The sequence below is a fragment of the Fulmarus glacialis genome, unplaced genomic scaffold (genome assembly GCF_000690835.1).
Source record: "Fulmarus glacialis isolate BGI_N327 unplaced genomic scaffold, ASM69083v1 scaffold42325, whole genome shotgun sequence".
Lineage (NCBI taxonomy): Eukaryota > Metazoa > Chordata > Aves > Procellariiformes > Procellariidae > Fulmarus > Fulmarus glacialis.
The window spans coordinates 26,874-43,385 of NW_009215732.1; the positions used below are offsets into that span (position 1 = coordinate 26,874).

Below are 16,512 nucleotides of genomic sequence, written 5' to 3' on the forward strand. Positions count from 1 at the left end.
TTTCCATCTCATAAAACTTTGAAAACATGGATTTTAGAAACCACTTTCTCTACACAAAAAGTGCAGGTTTTGGTAGTGTGATGCTTTTCTTGCAGCTAATACCGAAGAACTTCTGAGCATATATGTCAGACAATCATACTGGAAGACACTTAAGAATTAACATTAGTATTTCACCACAGCTACAAACACAGATGGCAGCTTGTCCCATCTCCAGCTCATCGTGCTGTCTAATTCAGCTAAAAGCTAGTGGCAGTGAAAGAAAAACAAGAAAAAAAGAGAGAGAGAAAGAAGAAAAGAAGAAAAACTAAGTGGAAGTCCTCGAAGTTGCAATGATCTTCACCAGGATCTGAGGCAGCCATGACATTTGGACTGTATTTCCAGAGCTGAGCTGGCAAGTGGGAAGAAGAACATCTAAGTGCTTGGAGAAAGACCAAAAAATAACTTTAAAGAAGAGATTAAGGAGGAAGCTTGACAGAGTGGAGGAAAAAACAAACATCTTTTGAGATACTACTCAGAGGTATTGGGCCTTTGGCCAAAATCAAAGCAGCACCATAAAGGAAACACAGACCAACAAAAAAAAAAAAAAAAGAGGAAGGAAATGATAATTCTGCAAAAACAATGCAAAAAATCCCTGCTGCAGTCAAAACATCAAGGAAAACAAATTATCACAGGAGACTGTATTTTAAAGAAAAAGTAGGCATTTTCTGAAGGCAACAGAGGAGTCCCAGCTTTGCCAACTCTCAGGATTTTATCAACAGTCTCAAGTTATTTGGTGCTTTTTTTTAAGGCTCAGCTCCAGAGTAAACACTGTTTTCACTAAGAGAAAAGAGGAGGGGGAAGAGTCAAAAAAAGAATTTTTCCAGGAATCATGCCAAAAAAAAGGGAAAGAGGTAGGAAAAGACAACCACCAAAGTCTCAAACCTGAGAAAAGAGACATTACTTGTGAAAAAACCCCAAACTATTAGAAATTCTGCATTGTTGAGGTGCAGCTGACGTCTGCCAGGGCAGGTTTATTCCCACTGTAGATGCAAAACCCCAGCTTTGGAAACTGCTTGCAGCCAACCATCGTCAAATCTGGACCACATCAAAACCTCTTGCTCTGGCTGGTGACTGATCAAGATACATCAAGATACATAGTGTCAAGGAAAAGGAGGAAGAAAAGGCCAAACTAAACCAGATAGAGGATTAGAGAGAAAGGCCAAATATTTGGCAAAAGTACAATATCATGTAGTTCATGGCATTAACTGATCCCTACGTATCAGATATCAGCATGTGGCAAAATATGTCGGATAAATAATCTATCTTCCCTAAGCTCCTTCCTGTGAAGCCCCTGTACCAGCTGCTTTTTAACATGAGGTAGTGGATTAGACAGATCTTTGGTCTTATCTAATATGTTCCAGATGCTCAGGAGAAGTGTCAATAACATCAGCAAAGGATCTGCCTCCAAACAAAGAAAACAGCCCGAGCTGAGATGTGAGGGGCAAGAAGGAAAGCAGCTGAACCTTCAAAAGAGAAGGGAACATTTCGGCCTCAAGTCAGAAGAAAAAGAACAAATGTTCATGTGCAAGAGAAACCTACTCAGAAAAATATAGACGTTGCAAAGCACATTAACAGATGGCCAAGCCAATCTGAAGCAGAGTAATTTTCTCCAGTGAAGCAGCCTACTTTACTCGGTAAAGTTTCTTACCAGGTAGCCTGGTAAGAAAAGAAAGCATATATTTAGTCTGTGGGATTCTCTGCAGTTAAAAGAGAGGCGATATCCTGCAAAGAGTTAACAGAGCTGACAGCTATATCAGGCAGAATTGTTTTCAGACTTCCCTTTCCCTGAAGAGCACTTTAACCTGCAAGGCTCTGCCTGGCCAATTCACACAGCAGGTCACTATCATTTATTCAGGAACGAGGGGTGAGTTCAGGATGATATTTCAGTCTTAAATCCCCTGTTCTGGAGTGAAATGGGACCAGTAACATCTGAATGCAGTTTTTATCATCTGCGCACATGAGGAAGTATACTTGGAAGTACAGTAACCAATTATTTATTTATTACCTTGTTATGTAAATGATATAATCTCTCTTTTCTTCTGCAAAAGTGAAATCATATCCTGGAGCAGTCAAGGAAACTCTGCAATAAATCTTGCTTGTTAAATTGGCCAAACCCCTGTTAGGTTTGAATAACAATTTTGTTTCGCTGTGTAAAAAGGCAACGTGCCAGAAACCAGGTCCTTGCTTCCTTTTACAAGCACCACTTGCAATGTGTTTATATTTGTATTTATGAAGTGCTTTTTCTTACACTTTACAAAGCAATGAATGGCCTATCTGCCATGAGGTGAGGGCAGTACTTGCAGCAGCCACTTATGTCAAACATGTTACTGCCAATTAATGCAGGGTGGTATTAACTGAAACCGTGCTCTGCAGTATCAAGCCTTTTCTCCTTGAATTTCTTTCCTGTCTATGAGTTTGATTTAAAGTCAGGTCTTCAAAAGTCAGTCACTAACAGATGGTTAATCAATTCTAACAGTGCATGCTATGAAATGGTAACAGTCAGCAATTGGTGAATTAACAATTAATGTCTTTCCAGAAATACCTTCCCCGGTGCCCATAGAGTATAACAAGACTTTTTTCCAATTAAATATTAAGGAATAGATGTTTGCTTCAAAGAAACAAAGTTAACTTCCCAGTATTAGGATATTTCTTCTAAATTTCTTCTATTATTCCCTATAAAAGCAAAGAATATTAAAACAGTGCTCTCTAGGATATCTGACCTACAGAGATGTCTATAAAGCCTTTCTATAGCATAACTAAAAGCATAAATATCTTGGTATGGTATGTGCAGCAATCCTAAGGAGTAAAGAAGAAAGAGTGCAAACCCCCAGATTTTTCCAGAAAGTGAATATAATGGATGGGGTTTTTTATATACATCTTTTAGGCTAGTTATTTTCTAAGTGTTTTTGGTCCCCTCCTCTCTTATTTAGCTGAGTAGGACTTTGATTAAAAATCCACCGGAGACTACAGTTTGAACATTTTTCAAGCATGAATAGCACAGCAGGTTGCACCCATAAAACCAGCTATGTGCTTAGGTCTTGGCATGTTAGACAAGGCACAGCTTTTACTTCTTAGCACACCTCATGGGGCCAAGATGAAGGATTTGTCAATGCAGGCTGAAGCTGTGGCTACATTGGATTACAACGCTGTGCAAGAGTATTGAGGTACCTTTGAACAAGCTCTCATGGACACCAGGAAAAACCTACAGTGTCCATGAGACAGAGTGAGCTCAGTTATCATAGAAAAGAGTAGTAATTATGAAAAAAATAGTGTTAGATGGCTAATGGCATCTGATCTGAAGCTGTGCTATTTCACATTGCACTCCGGAGCGCAAGAGAGGGCTATGACTATGAAGAGGGTGGGGAAATTCTTCTGGGACTGGTTACACAGAGGGATTCGTGGTGTGGAAGAGTGCCAGTATTTTGCTTTTTTCTTAGGATTTAATCTCTCCATCAAGACTAAATGAGGATGCTGGGTACCTTGTCAGCCCCTTGCCACCAGCATGCCCCAATGTGCTTCCTCAGAGCTTGGAGGTGGTGGACAGCAGGCTTGGCTGGACCATAAGCTCCATAGCACCACTCAAGCCAAGTAGGGCATCAGGCAGACTCAAATCTAAGAGGACAATGGTGCCATCTCCTAAGCCGTCTCCATGGCCTGAGCTTCTCATGGATAACAGGGCTGTCCCAGCCTGCCACAAGGACAGGGAAAATCTGTGGCCATCCACCCATGGGCCATGCTTGACAGCCTTCCAGCTCTGCACTGCGAACGTGGCTTGTGTCACCACTGCTGCGACAGAGCACGGAGGATAATGGAACAAAACAAAAAACTTTTCATTCTCCTTGCTCTCGTATTCCAGCCCAGAGATTGAGAAGTTCTTTAAGAAACACTTGCACCTGGGATCATCCTATCTAACATCTCAATAAGTTGCTTACCTTAAGACACCCCCTAATGTCCACCTACAACCAGCGCAAAGCAGATAACAATCCTGCTTGCCAAAATTGCTTGCTCTCACGACCTCTGGTGGTGCCTGTTTCTAACCACGGATACAGAGGACGTCTACCGAAGGTGACCACACTTTTAATTTAAGATAAGTGGAAGTGAACTGGCTGCCAGGGTTCAGACTGCCTGATTTGCTCACAAGTGTTGAGCGTGCACATACAACAGGCCTGCACACAAATGCCGCTGCTGCTGCTGCGCAGCTTTATTGTAATCTTTGTCTGTAAACACTTAAAACTGTGGATTTCTGAGGTGTAGGCATGATAGGCTGCCTCAGGAGAACGTCCTGATCAAGATACAGAAATGGAGGTGGCTGTTGGAAAGATCTCCTTCCCACAGAATAGTTGAGGAAGGAAGGAGAATCGCTAATCCCATTAGTGAATGTGAAAAACAGGTGTATTCTGTTAAAGTAAGTATGGAGGACAAGATGTCCTCAGTGGTTTTCTGCCTTAATTTGTACAATTTGCTCAAACGTATTTTTACCACCTTTTATGCACAGTGACATACTTGTGTATTAGTACCAGAACCCAGAGCTAAATTCATACTTCTTGCACTGCACTGTTGACAGTATGGGGGCAAGAGATGACCTGGTCTGAGTTTCATAGTCCAGTTTGAATATGTAATTTCACCAGCGAGTGAAATAAATGCATCAGATCTGGAAGTTACTATGAAGAAATAAATAGGGTCCCAAATATAAAATACCGCATGCGCAAACTTACTTTTCAGAATAGAACCATGCTTTAAATAGCGGGTTTTTCTCTTTCACTCCCCCCCTCCCCCAGTTTAAATTTAGATTATTATCAAGGAGGTAAGCCTGACAATGTGTTAATACAAATCAGTTGAAAAAAAAGACAGGTAATATTGTTTAAATTTAACATAAATTAATAAAATTTAATTAAACTCTATTTTATCACAGAATATTGAATTTTGAAATCTGGTATTTACGGCTATTCGGACTGGGTGTATTTTCAATTCACCTCAAAGCAGATGCGTTTCTTTAAGATAAAGCTTTTTAAAGAGATTTCTTTTGGGGGAGCAAATAAAACTGGTGATCTCCAAAGTACTGTCCACAGAGCACTTCTGAGTGTGGCTTACAGAAAGTTAGACAAATATTTGAAATATTTGAAAGCCTTAAAAAAAAATCTGACAGTGGGTTACACATCTTTCAGTAGGGTGCTGGACAAGACTACCTTCAGAGACCCCTTCCATTCTAAATTATCCTGTGATTCCATAATTCTTACTAAGCTTTAGCACCAATGAAATTTCTCAGTACAGTTGAAACAATTCTTAATAAGCAGCTTGTCTCCAAATTACTCACCTTTACAAGTTCCATAACAAGGTACAACTCAGTTGGCATGTCCATCTCCTCAATCAGAAGTACAATATTGGGATGTTTGACTCGTCTTAAAATAGATACCTCGTTCTGGATCATGTGTTCCTGCCACACAAAAGAAATCTTCAATGACTACGGGTTGGTGGGAAAAACTTTCACCTCCATTGTACAGTGGAAAATGCAGAGAGAATTGGGACCTGCATGGATTCTTCAGGGTTTTCAGAAATTCACTTACTATAAAACTGACATCAATTTGATTAACCTTGCATACTGTTTAGACATAGTGACCGGTGTTGTTATAATTATTAGTATTGTTTTTCTGTTTTCTATAACATCTGGGGTTATGAAAGCTAGAGGACATAATTACAGGGGTAAAGAACAAGGGGAGTGGGCGTACCCACGTACAACCAACCAACTGAAGAATGAACACACACATCTAGAAAGGCACATTGCAGCCTTTTATACTGATACTCCAAAGGTCTCCAGAAGGGAGGCAAAGATTTGAACCAAAAAGATTCTAACACTTGCCAGGAAGAAGGCAAATACCAACAGCTTTCCAAAGTGATCTCTCACAAAATGTTTCTTGAAAAAAAAAATCTTTTGGTCTCATTTGATTTTTTGTACTTACTTTTCCTCTACATTTACTTTTTTTGATTATTTTCAGAGCATATTCTCTACCAGTTGATCTGAGGAAAGAGAAAAGAAAAAATTGTATGTTCAATTGCATTGAATATTTTTCTCGGTCAAGTTTATATTTGTCATTTGAGCACAGTAGGTCTGGGAAAGAATTTTATTCAAGTATTTGTTTTGTCAAGAAATGAAGCTTGGATCTGTCTGGAATTGTGAACTTGAGCCAAATTCATAGAATCATAGAATCATTAAGGTTGGAAAAGACCTCTAAGATCATCAAGTCCAACCGTTAACCCAACACCACCATGCCCACTAAACCATGTCCCTAAGCACCTCATCTACACGTCTTTTAAATACTTCCAGGGATGGTGACTCTACCACTTCCCTGGGCAGCCTGTTCCAAGGCCTAACCACTCTTTCAGTAAAGAAATTTTTCCTAATGACCAATCTAAACCTCCCTTGGCGCAACTTGAGGCCATTTCCTCTCGTCCTATCGCTGGTTACTTGGGAGAAGAGACCGACCCCCACCTCGCTACAACCTCCTTTCAGGTAGCTGTAGAGCGCGATGAAGTCTCCCCTCAGCCTCCTCTTCTCCAGGCTAAACAGCCCCAGTTCCCTCAGCCGCTCCTCATAAGACTTGTTCTCCAGACCCTTCACCAGCTTCATTGCCCTTCTAATCTAAACTCATTGAATACGTGTGCCCGAAAAAAAAGCATTGAGCATTTTTTTAAAAAATGAAGACATTTCAATGTTTTTGAAACAAAGTCACTTGATTTTTTCATTTTGTAGTGGTATTTGTTATTTCTTCTGCTTCTTCTGTTTTATGTAAAAATATTATATAGTATTTACAGATCCAAATCTTCTCAAAATGAAAAAGTTTTGTCTTCTACTAAACAAAAAAATACAAGCCATGGAAAATACATTTATTTTTTTACTTAAAATGAAGAGTCATTTGTTTTATCTTAGCCCTCGCAACTGCTAAGATAAAAAAGTCAGTCCTTGGAAAAATGTTTTATGTATTCAGTAAGTATATGATACCTAGCAGAGTTAAATATGATGCTTAAGGGACAGAATATGAAAGGTTCTGGAGACAGTAAGAAATTACAGAGAATTAGTTCAGGATGTGAACACATTTCCTTTTAGGTGTTTTTTTTGGAAACGATATAATATTTATCACTACCACATACATAGATATTGATTACATAGAATGCTAACACAGAAAACTAAGCTTGTAGGCAAGTCCACAATATCAACTTCTATTTCTTTACCAAGTTACAAAACCAAAAGATGGCTGTAAGGACGATACCAAGAAGCTCTGTTCACAAGCTCTAGTTTCACTGTAAGGTGAAATGAAGAATGGAACACATAAGAAAAAGCTTTTACCGGAACGCTTTCGTTTTGTAATGAAAATCTAAAGAGTTTACAAAAGTCTAATACATTGCCCTTAGGCATATGTTTGGTTAAAAAATAAAGAAAAAAATAACCTCTCAAGCATATGGGGTGATTTTTTTTTCATTCTTCATTTAGCAAAGCATAGTTAAATTGATACATTAAATTGATATATAATAAGTTATATAGAGAAATGAACGCGCCTAGAAGTGTGCACAGTCTGTCAAGTAGGATGTGCAAAGTGAGTCATAAACTGAAAGCATTGCATTAGAAAAACGACTGGGCATTTTCATTGCCATATTTAAGCATGGAGACCTCCTCTGGCAATGATGTACCACTAGGTATTAACTTAAGGGAAAATAGGGACTTCAGTAAAAAGAAGAAAAAAATCCCAAAATATTAATTCTGTTTGAGTTCCCAGGTCAGCAGGGAGCAAAGACAGTCTGTATTAAGACATCAGTTAAAAGACTGTGCAAAGAAATTACACTGGATGATGACATTTATGACTTGGACAAAAAGTACAGCATGGCTGTTCAAGACTTAAGCAAAGAAAAATTAAAAACTTCTCATATCTGTACTCCCCCACAAAGGGATTTAATGCTACAGCCCCCAGAAATGGGCTGCACTCGACGTGGGGTGCCCTTTCAAGGTGCTGCTGTTTGGTGGCTACAGTCCCAGCTCAGTGAGAGGACAGGCAGAGATATGGACACTATTTTTGGGGAATAGAAGGAGGTGGAGAAGGAATATTAGCAATGAAGATATCCGGGGTTCAAACTCAGACAAAATATGCCCTCTTTCAATAGGAGTCTCTTTCAAGCTGCTTGGTTGCCCTAGGAATGCTTCCTTGCTGTCATGAGAAAGGAAATTGATGGTTTTTGTTGGCCATGGGAGACTCCATGTACTCCAAAACACTGGGAAATCTGAGCTAGTGAGGAAATGTCAGCATTTGGAAGTATCTGAAAGTTAAAAATGAACACATATAAAAACACCGCAGGACAAATTGCACATACGATGGAACAGATATGTAACGAGCAGATGACAACTCTGACTGCTCTTTGTTTTGGTAAAAGGAAAATTAAAGCTAAGATAATGCAAATCCTTTCCCCTAAAAAGCTGCAGAACTGCAGGCTGTCAGCAGTGCTGCAACTTACACACCCGCCAAAAAATACGCACAGCCATGCCAGAAACTCACAGTGCAATGGGCATATCACCTCTCACCTATCATTCAACCCAAACAATAAAAAGGTGCCACACGAAGTAGGAAACACGTTACGGCTGGATAAAAGTCTGGACCCACAGCACTAATGCAGGGCATAGAGTTAGACCTCTAGTTCATAACAGGGCTCCGTGCCACGCTCCCTGGCCGTTTTAACCTGCAAAGTTCACGGATTTTTCCATTGCACTGGAGACAAAAATCTGTCTTCATTATTTTTGTGTGTGCATTAAAAGTATTTGTGTGTGTGTGTGCCCATGCATTCACAGATTTAGAAGTCCCCACGTGAAAATTTTCAAGATGGTTTTTAGTTTCTATTTGGACTGTTCGTTGTCAGAGGAAAATGCCTGTGAACGCATTTGAAGCATCAGAGTGGCTAACCAGTGCACACGGGCTGGTCTCCACAGCGATGAAGAAGTATCCATGTGATCAGTGAAGATGTGTAACAAGACCCATTCCTACTTGCTTAACACCTCATGGCGCTGTTTCTTTGAAGTCTAATGCACACAGGAATTGTACGTCAGAAGAAAGTGGAAAAGTCCTCTGTCCCAAGTATCACCCCATCAATTCTGGCTCTGCAAATGATGGACATTATCAGACTTTGAAGTGAGGTGTTTTCTGCGTAGAAAGACTGTGAAGAATGTTTTTGAAGGGGTTTTACATGTACTGGCTTTAATTTACCCTTTGAGCCTTTAGTTTCTCCTTCCACACTTGTGATGGCAAGGGTATACTGCTTTAGAAGTGGAAACTAACAGAAATAATTCTACTTTGGTTTTCAAGCTCTTCTAAAGTAGTAACTCTCTGATATAAATGGGATCTATGGAACGGTATGGCTCAGAGACTGTACGAGTGCGTATCTGGGAATACCTGAGTAATCATGCTATTTGAGCACATATTCACTAGATATGTCGTGTTATCAGATACTTCTGGGACCAGGAGGATCGACAAGAGGACCGGAAACAGTTTTCATTTATGTTCTCGAGGATATTGTAATCAATATCATTTTTAGGTGTGGTGGGACCTATATTTAATTTTGTTCATATCTTTTCTCTCAGCTTGAGAAAGAGTTGTAAAATGCACACTAGCACATGTGAACCGTCTCTCAGCACAACTGGCATTTTCAGCTGAATGCCAGTGTATCAAAACCTCAACCTTTTTTTATTTTGCCTTGTAATCTGTTTCTCTCGGTCACTACTCACTTTACGTTTAGCTTGCCTTTTTCTCTTTTCTTAGTTATATGTTTTCACCCATGTTCTTCATCAGTCATGCCCACTCCATAGGGTTTTACAGTGCTTTCTTGCTTTCATATTGTTTTGCTTTGCTTCCTTCAGGTTTCCATATTCCCTGGTTTAGTGTTCAGACCCTGGGGTTTGATCTGGACAGCTATCGCCCTCCAGATGACCATGAACTCACTCTGACAGAGCTCTGAAGGCCTCACAAGAGCTTTGGCCAAGTCCCACAAGCACACTGTCAGCTGATAAAAATCCACTCTTCCCCCCTTCCCCAACAGCTGTCTTCATGGTCTCCGACTTGCCAGACTCTTTCAGATGCAGAGCAGGACCTGTCTTTTTCCAAAGAGACTCTAGTTTAAAACCAGCCAAGCTAATTTATCATCATCTGCCATGAGAGCTAATCTTGACTTACTCTCTAGGGTTAATATCACATTCTTACAGGCTAAAGAGCGAAAGTTCTTTCTTTGAGCCCAAAGGTGAGGTTATAGTAAGAGTCCCCTCTCTAGAATATGGTAATAGGGGATACAAAACTTCACTCGTGGAGTTCCATTATCAGACCTTGACATCTCTATTGTTCTTTCTTTTGGACATCTCTAGCTCTGGCAGTTCTTTTCCTTCTCTGCACTGCTACTATCTAACATGAGCAATCTTACAATCATTTCACATACAGGTACCTTTTGTCTTTTTTACCCCATATTCTCCTATTTTTAACAATGTCACCAAAAGGCACCTGCAGTTCTGCTCAGAGCATTTCTGTCTTTGTTCCCTATTTTTTACACTCTTAACATTGGGTAAAGCCAGTTCAAACCTGGTGCATGACCTGCCTGACCAGATTTAGAAACCGACACCTGAGCTAGTCAACCTGGACACTTTCAGCAACACCGACATTTGAGGTGACTTGTGACTTCTCTAACCTGTAGTGGATGTCTAAAATCAGTCTTTAAGGGTGACTGTCCTCATGTCTTAACAGTTAAGGGCACTGAAGAAGTTAGATTTTGATGTCTGCAGTGCAGGCTCCTAAAGTTGGAAGGAGCTTATATAATGCCATAAAGCAGGCAAGCAGGAGATAGATGCCCATTTAATTAAAGATAAACATGGAAAAGGTTATTCCTCAGTGGCAGATGGCAGAATAGATGGATCCAAAGTCAGCTCTTTGTGCTGACCACCACTGCTACACTGCACACACAAACCTTCCCAACACCTTTACAGAACGCTCCTACATGTGAAATGTTTCATCCGTCTAATGTAAAGGGAGAGTTGTAAGAATATACTGCAAGAAAAGATGTTATTTCAGTACAACAAGAAAGATTTAACACAAAGAACTGGTAAAATCATGTGGAGTGCAGCAGAAAAAAACCATATAAAACCCACAAAGAATTAAATTCATAGATTGTCCCTTGGATGCACTCTTTTTTTCACGAGAGGGCATTAGTCTAGTTTTTCTGTCTGGCATTGAGACATTCTCTTATTACATGTCCTATGTTCTACAAATAAAGACATGATCTAGAAAAAGCATGACATTAATGATTATTTTTACAGTAATAAGCATATTATCCTCCTCACCTTTCTATACACTCCTTCACAATAGCAAAATTTCCATCTCCTATAGTCCTTCCAACTTTATATCGCTCTGCTATCGATGCTGGAACCTGGAAACCTTCCTCCAACACTTCTGAAAGAATCATTAGTACATTTTTATTGTTAGTGAAGGAAACACAGATGTTGCACATAACATGCATTTTAAGTCTATGGTTTAGGAGCCTGGAAACCATTCAGAGTCAGTATCTCACTTACTGTACAGTGAAACCATGCTGCTGACATTGTATATACTCAACAGGTTTCACACAGATACAATAATGAAAAATAAGACTTCTGGGGCTCAAACATACCACCATTCGAGTGTTACATAGTTTACCATTCCCATTGCAATATGCCCCCAGGACAAAACCAAAATTGTATTTTTTTAATTATGAAAAGGCCTCTGTGATCTGCACAAGCGCAGACTAGCCTCCAAAAAGGGTTGGAACTCCTTGACACAGCATGATTAAATATATGTACCAAAGAAGTCCAACACTCAAGCACTTATTTTATTACATCCTGTAAACTGAGACATCCATAAAACTCCTCATGTGCTAAGTGCTAGTCTTCCCCCTCCCCCAATATTAAATATTTAGTTTTTAAACAAATGTTCTCAATAATACTACCTCGCATGCAACCTGGGCACCAGATGTTTAGGTAAAATTGCATTACACAGTGTCTAAGCATAAGAAAAGTTTGTAGTTTCATGTGTTTTAGTGCTCATTCATGTACCATTATTTTTAAATGTATTTGAAATAGCGTGTTACAAATACCTAACATGCCTCTAAAAGCTGACTATAAACTGCAGCTGATACAAACTACTATATAAATATCATAACGTAAAAAAATGCCTCTCAAAAACGTGACTTGAATTTACACTCTTTAAGACAGCTCTTTTAACTGTATCTTTATCTATCCTTTGTTCCAGTTGAGTATTAAAAGTGAATGTTATGACACAAGGAGGTTGGGGTTTGCCTGAATTCACAGGCAGCATGAAGGGTTACTGTCAGACACGAGCATACACACGCACTTACGTATACGTGCGTGTGAACTGGCAGTATTGGAGCAGACACTATCCCTCAGCCAACTTGCTCAAAGCCTTAGTACGGGGTGAGACTAATCATTTCTGAGTAAAGACCCAGGACTGCAGCATGCTCTTTAGTACCATGCCAGATGAGACAAAAAATTAGTGAAATAATCCAGTCAGCACTGCTTCACCTGCAGAACTAATATCTAGAGTATCCTGCAATAAAACCAGCTCTGAATAAGGATGTCCAGATCAAATCTGATCCGGAGTGAACCTAACTGGTTTGCTAAGACTGACGAGCCTCCTCATGGAGAGTCATCCAGCCCGCAACGCTCCCACCTTCTCCAGCAGGAAGAATGACTCATTTCCAACACAGCTGCTGTTATCACTACATTGACTGCTTTGAAATGTCAGCCTTCAAATGTTACCTTCTGCAGGTCCATCATTTTCATCCATAGAGCTGCAGACTTTGGTGGATGCTAATGAGGTAGAGGAGCCACTGTGTTGGGAGCTCTGGAAATGGAGAGACACAAATGAAAACAGATGATTTTTAAGGAGCACGAGTACCCGCAGCATGTTCCTGCTGGACACACGTCCTAGAGAGGCTTCAGTGTTCCCCATGTAAAGTATCAATTTACTTTGGTGGAGGGATATGTGGATGCTTGGGAAGAGTCCAGTTTTTCCACTGAAATTACACTTTTGGTACCCCCACGTACATGGAGGTATCCCTGATCCATCATGTGCAGCAATGTGCAGCCACGCTTTTATGTATGCTCCATTAGTTTCCCCCTATTCCACACACATTTGGCAGGGAAAACTGAGGAGCTGCATGCCCTCTGCAGGCAGGAGACTGTTTTCTCAGCGACACTGTTACCCCAGCAGGCACTAGAAGCATGAACATCTGATTTAACTGAAGTTGGCTTTGTTATGGGCAGAATTCCTCACTTTTGCAAACCTCCCTCTGGTGAAATCCTCCCCAGTTGTGTTCTAGAAGGGAGAAATCATTATGGTAACGTATGGAGAAAATAAAATGTCAGGGTGAATAATGTTTGCTTTTTGGAAAAGCATTTGATTGGGTATAGCTCACTTGAGGCATGAGTCTGTACCTTGGTTTTAAGCACTTGTACAGCAAGTGTCTACGTTTGCCTATACAGTTAATGGGGGGAGGACGGTATCTCTATAGTCCCTAGAAGGAGACTCGTAGCCACCCAGCCTGGATGCCAAAAGTATAGCAGACAGGATCACACTAGGGAAGCCTTCCTAAGCACCTATCAATGTCTATCAGCTACATATGGACTCTAGGCATGTATTTAAGGAAGACTGCTTCATCATGCCTCTAGACGGATGAAACTACACAGACATACGAGATGGACTGGATTTCACCCAAAACTTTTATCCTGTGCTGCGTAACATTATGCGATCATATCTTCAGGATTCTCCCATCTTCAAAGGAAACCAGAAGAAGCTACAAATGTAACAGTGGCCCTTTAAACTTACAGCAAAACTGAGCATTTCCTCAGGTCCTCGTGTTGCAACATAAGTGAGAAGTATTCAGAGGATTTCCGAAACTAAAACTTTCTCGGGTTCGCATGCTGAAAGGTTACAAAGTGCTGCAGTATTTAATTATCTCCTTCAATCTATGTATTACATAAATTGCAGGCTGTACTGCCTGTAACTAACGCTATCAGTTCCTTATCTGTGTTTGCAAGGTATCTAGATGCCCACAATCAGGGTGCCAATCCACTTCACAAATTTAATACAGCTTCTTTGGAATGATCTCTCTCCTCCACCACCGCAGAGCACAGCCGACGACTGGAGCAAGAATAACTAACGATGCAGCAGTTGGGATTTTTGCAGAGTACGGAGCCAGGGAGACGGCAGTCAGCAGAGTTAAAAGCTGGCCAGTATGCTGAGTTCATTTGAACAGACTAACTTTTAATTTCTCCCACAATAGATTAAGGTCAGATGATTTAGACAAAGGCTGAACTTGGCCTATTTTTCACTAAATAATCCTGAGAGCTTGCACATCCTATCTACCAAGAGATTCTTTGCCCTTTTTTTCTTTTAATCAACATCAGCTCATTCTTTTCATCCATCTAAGCATTTCTTCTGAGCTTTGACCAGAATTAAAAATCGCATTAATCAGTTTTTGGACTACTTTTGTTGCCTCTTGACAACAGAAGTGAGCACTGACTGATTTTATGCAGTTTGCTAAGATATTGCTGCCCTTGTTTCACGATTAGGATGTGTTTATGTGTGTGCTGTTTCTGTGCTAAACTCTGCAGGACGTCTCAGTAAAAACTTACCTCTGGTTCATTTTTGAACAAATGAGCAGATGAGGATCAAGGTAACGGGAAAATGCTAGTAGTTCTCGTGCCTGGAGAAGTCACTCTCAAAGCCTATTTTTATACACATGTAATGAGAGAATTGTTTCCTTTACGCTCCTGCTTGTAAAATAAGCAGAAAAACATGTTTTCTCCACTCATTCTGCTGTGTCTGTTTGTTTTCCTAGACCAGGCATCCAATTTCTTACTTCTTTTCCCACTACACAGTATTTTCTTAAAAGAATTACAATTTAAATATGTTTAATATTTGTTACATATACAATCAGGAATGAACCTTTACAACATTTAAGGGGTACAACACAAAAAGGTTAGTGCTAGATTTTCAATAGATTATCAAACAACTACTTTATTCAGTTTTTTGCATTTTAAATAGTGAGATTACACTTTTCAGCAGATGTTAGGTCAAGACTGCTGACTACACACCGTTGCAGCTTTCTTTAGCAGTCTGACGGTCTCTTTACGGAGTCTCGCACCCATTGCTCTCATTTGTGAGAATGGGAGACGTGAAAATTGAGACCTAACTCAGTGGCCACGTCTTCTCTGAATGGGTGTCTAGAGAGAGTCAAATTTCTACTTGGGAACCTAATTTCTCAAGGACCCTTAAGACGAGGTTTAGCTGAGAACTGTGACTGCTCAGTCCTTCCAAAATTAGACTCCTTTGAGGACCCATTCCAGCACAGCGCTTCAGCAAGTTCTTCACTTTAAATACAAATAGTCTTAATGGCCTACACACGACTGAAATTAAATTCACTCCTGTCTCAGGTATAGCTCCCTAAATATGTATTTAGCCTAGGTTTAGTTAAACAAACTGAAAAAGAAGTGGCCCATAGAAAATTTAAAGGAAATGAAACATCAACATGAGATCAAATTTTTAAGTGCCCCTATTTCTTTTCGTATTGACACTACATAAGGATGGGAAGGCTAAGGTGATACTGATAACTGAAGAAGAACTAAAGCGATGCATTAGTAGCATATACTGTACCACAGGTCTGCAAACAAAGCGTGCAGCCCCTTCAGTGAGATCTGCGTGCGAAGCACCAGCGTGTGAGCAGAAGCAGAGCTCGCCAGTGACAAGGAAGCACTAGCTAAGAAGACATTTGTTAAAAACACGTACTGAGATTTTTAAAACTTGAAAATTTTTAAAGAAATTGAAAAATATGAAGAAAACACATACTTTTCATTACCTTTGCTGAACCCCTCGTATTCAAACAACAGATTAAAAAGAAATCAGGAACTGTACATTTGCATATATTCACCAAGTCTGCTGACAGACCCCCTTTCACAATTAAAGAGACGTTACTAGGTAAACACGACACAAATATTTTCATCTTTATTCAGTCCTCTGGAACAACACGCAGGCATTTATTTATTTATCTTTACTTCAGCTAGAAGGACATTCCGTTTATTTAGACTTTAATTAGCTCGTTGTTCTCACAAGCTGAAAGCCCTCCGGGTCCAGCAATCCTTGTGGGTCTCGGTGTTCCTTCCAGTTGGCTTGCCAATCGTGAGGCAGTCTGCCGTGCACACTGTTGCTCTCACAGCTGTGGACCCCATCAGGGATATTGCAGATGGGGAGGGGAGAAAAACAAACTCTAAGCAAGAGTATAATCTCTTCAACACACAGACCTTAATGCAATTAGCTGTTTTAATTTTAAGAGATGCTGAGGTGCTTGAAATGTCATCACTTTTACACAGATTTAAAGGGGTCCAGTTGCACAGGTTGCCAGCAC

The 16,512-nt window shown here is 40.1% G+C and overlaps 1 protein-coding gene across 1 annotated transcript in view; it reads right to left on the reverse strand.

The window, feature by feature from the left end:
• DCLK1 (doublecortin-like kinase 1) overlaps nt 1–16,512 on the reverse strand; it is a gene marked incomplete at its 3' end in the record, with an annotated part of 53,588 nt that overhangs the window by 21,967 nt on the left and 15,109 nt on the right. The window contains exons 3-6 of the mRNA XM_009579036.1: nt 12,866–12,950; nt 11,396–11,504; nt 5,997–6,054; nt 5,354–5,473 (exon numbers count right to left, since the gene is read on the reverse strand). Coding sequence (XP_009577331.1) covers nt 5,354–5,473; nt 5,997–6,054; nt 11,396–11,504; nt 12,866–12,950 — 372 coding nt within the window. The remainder of the gene's footprint in view (nt 1–5,353; nt 5,474–5,996; nt 6,055–11,395; nt 11,505–12,865; nt 12,951–16,512) is intronic.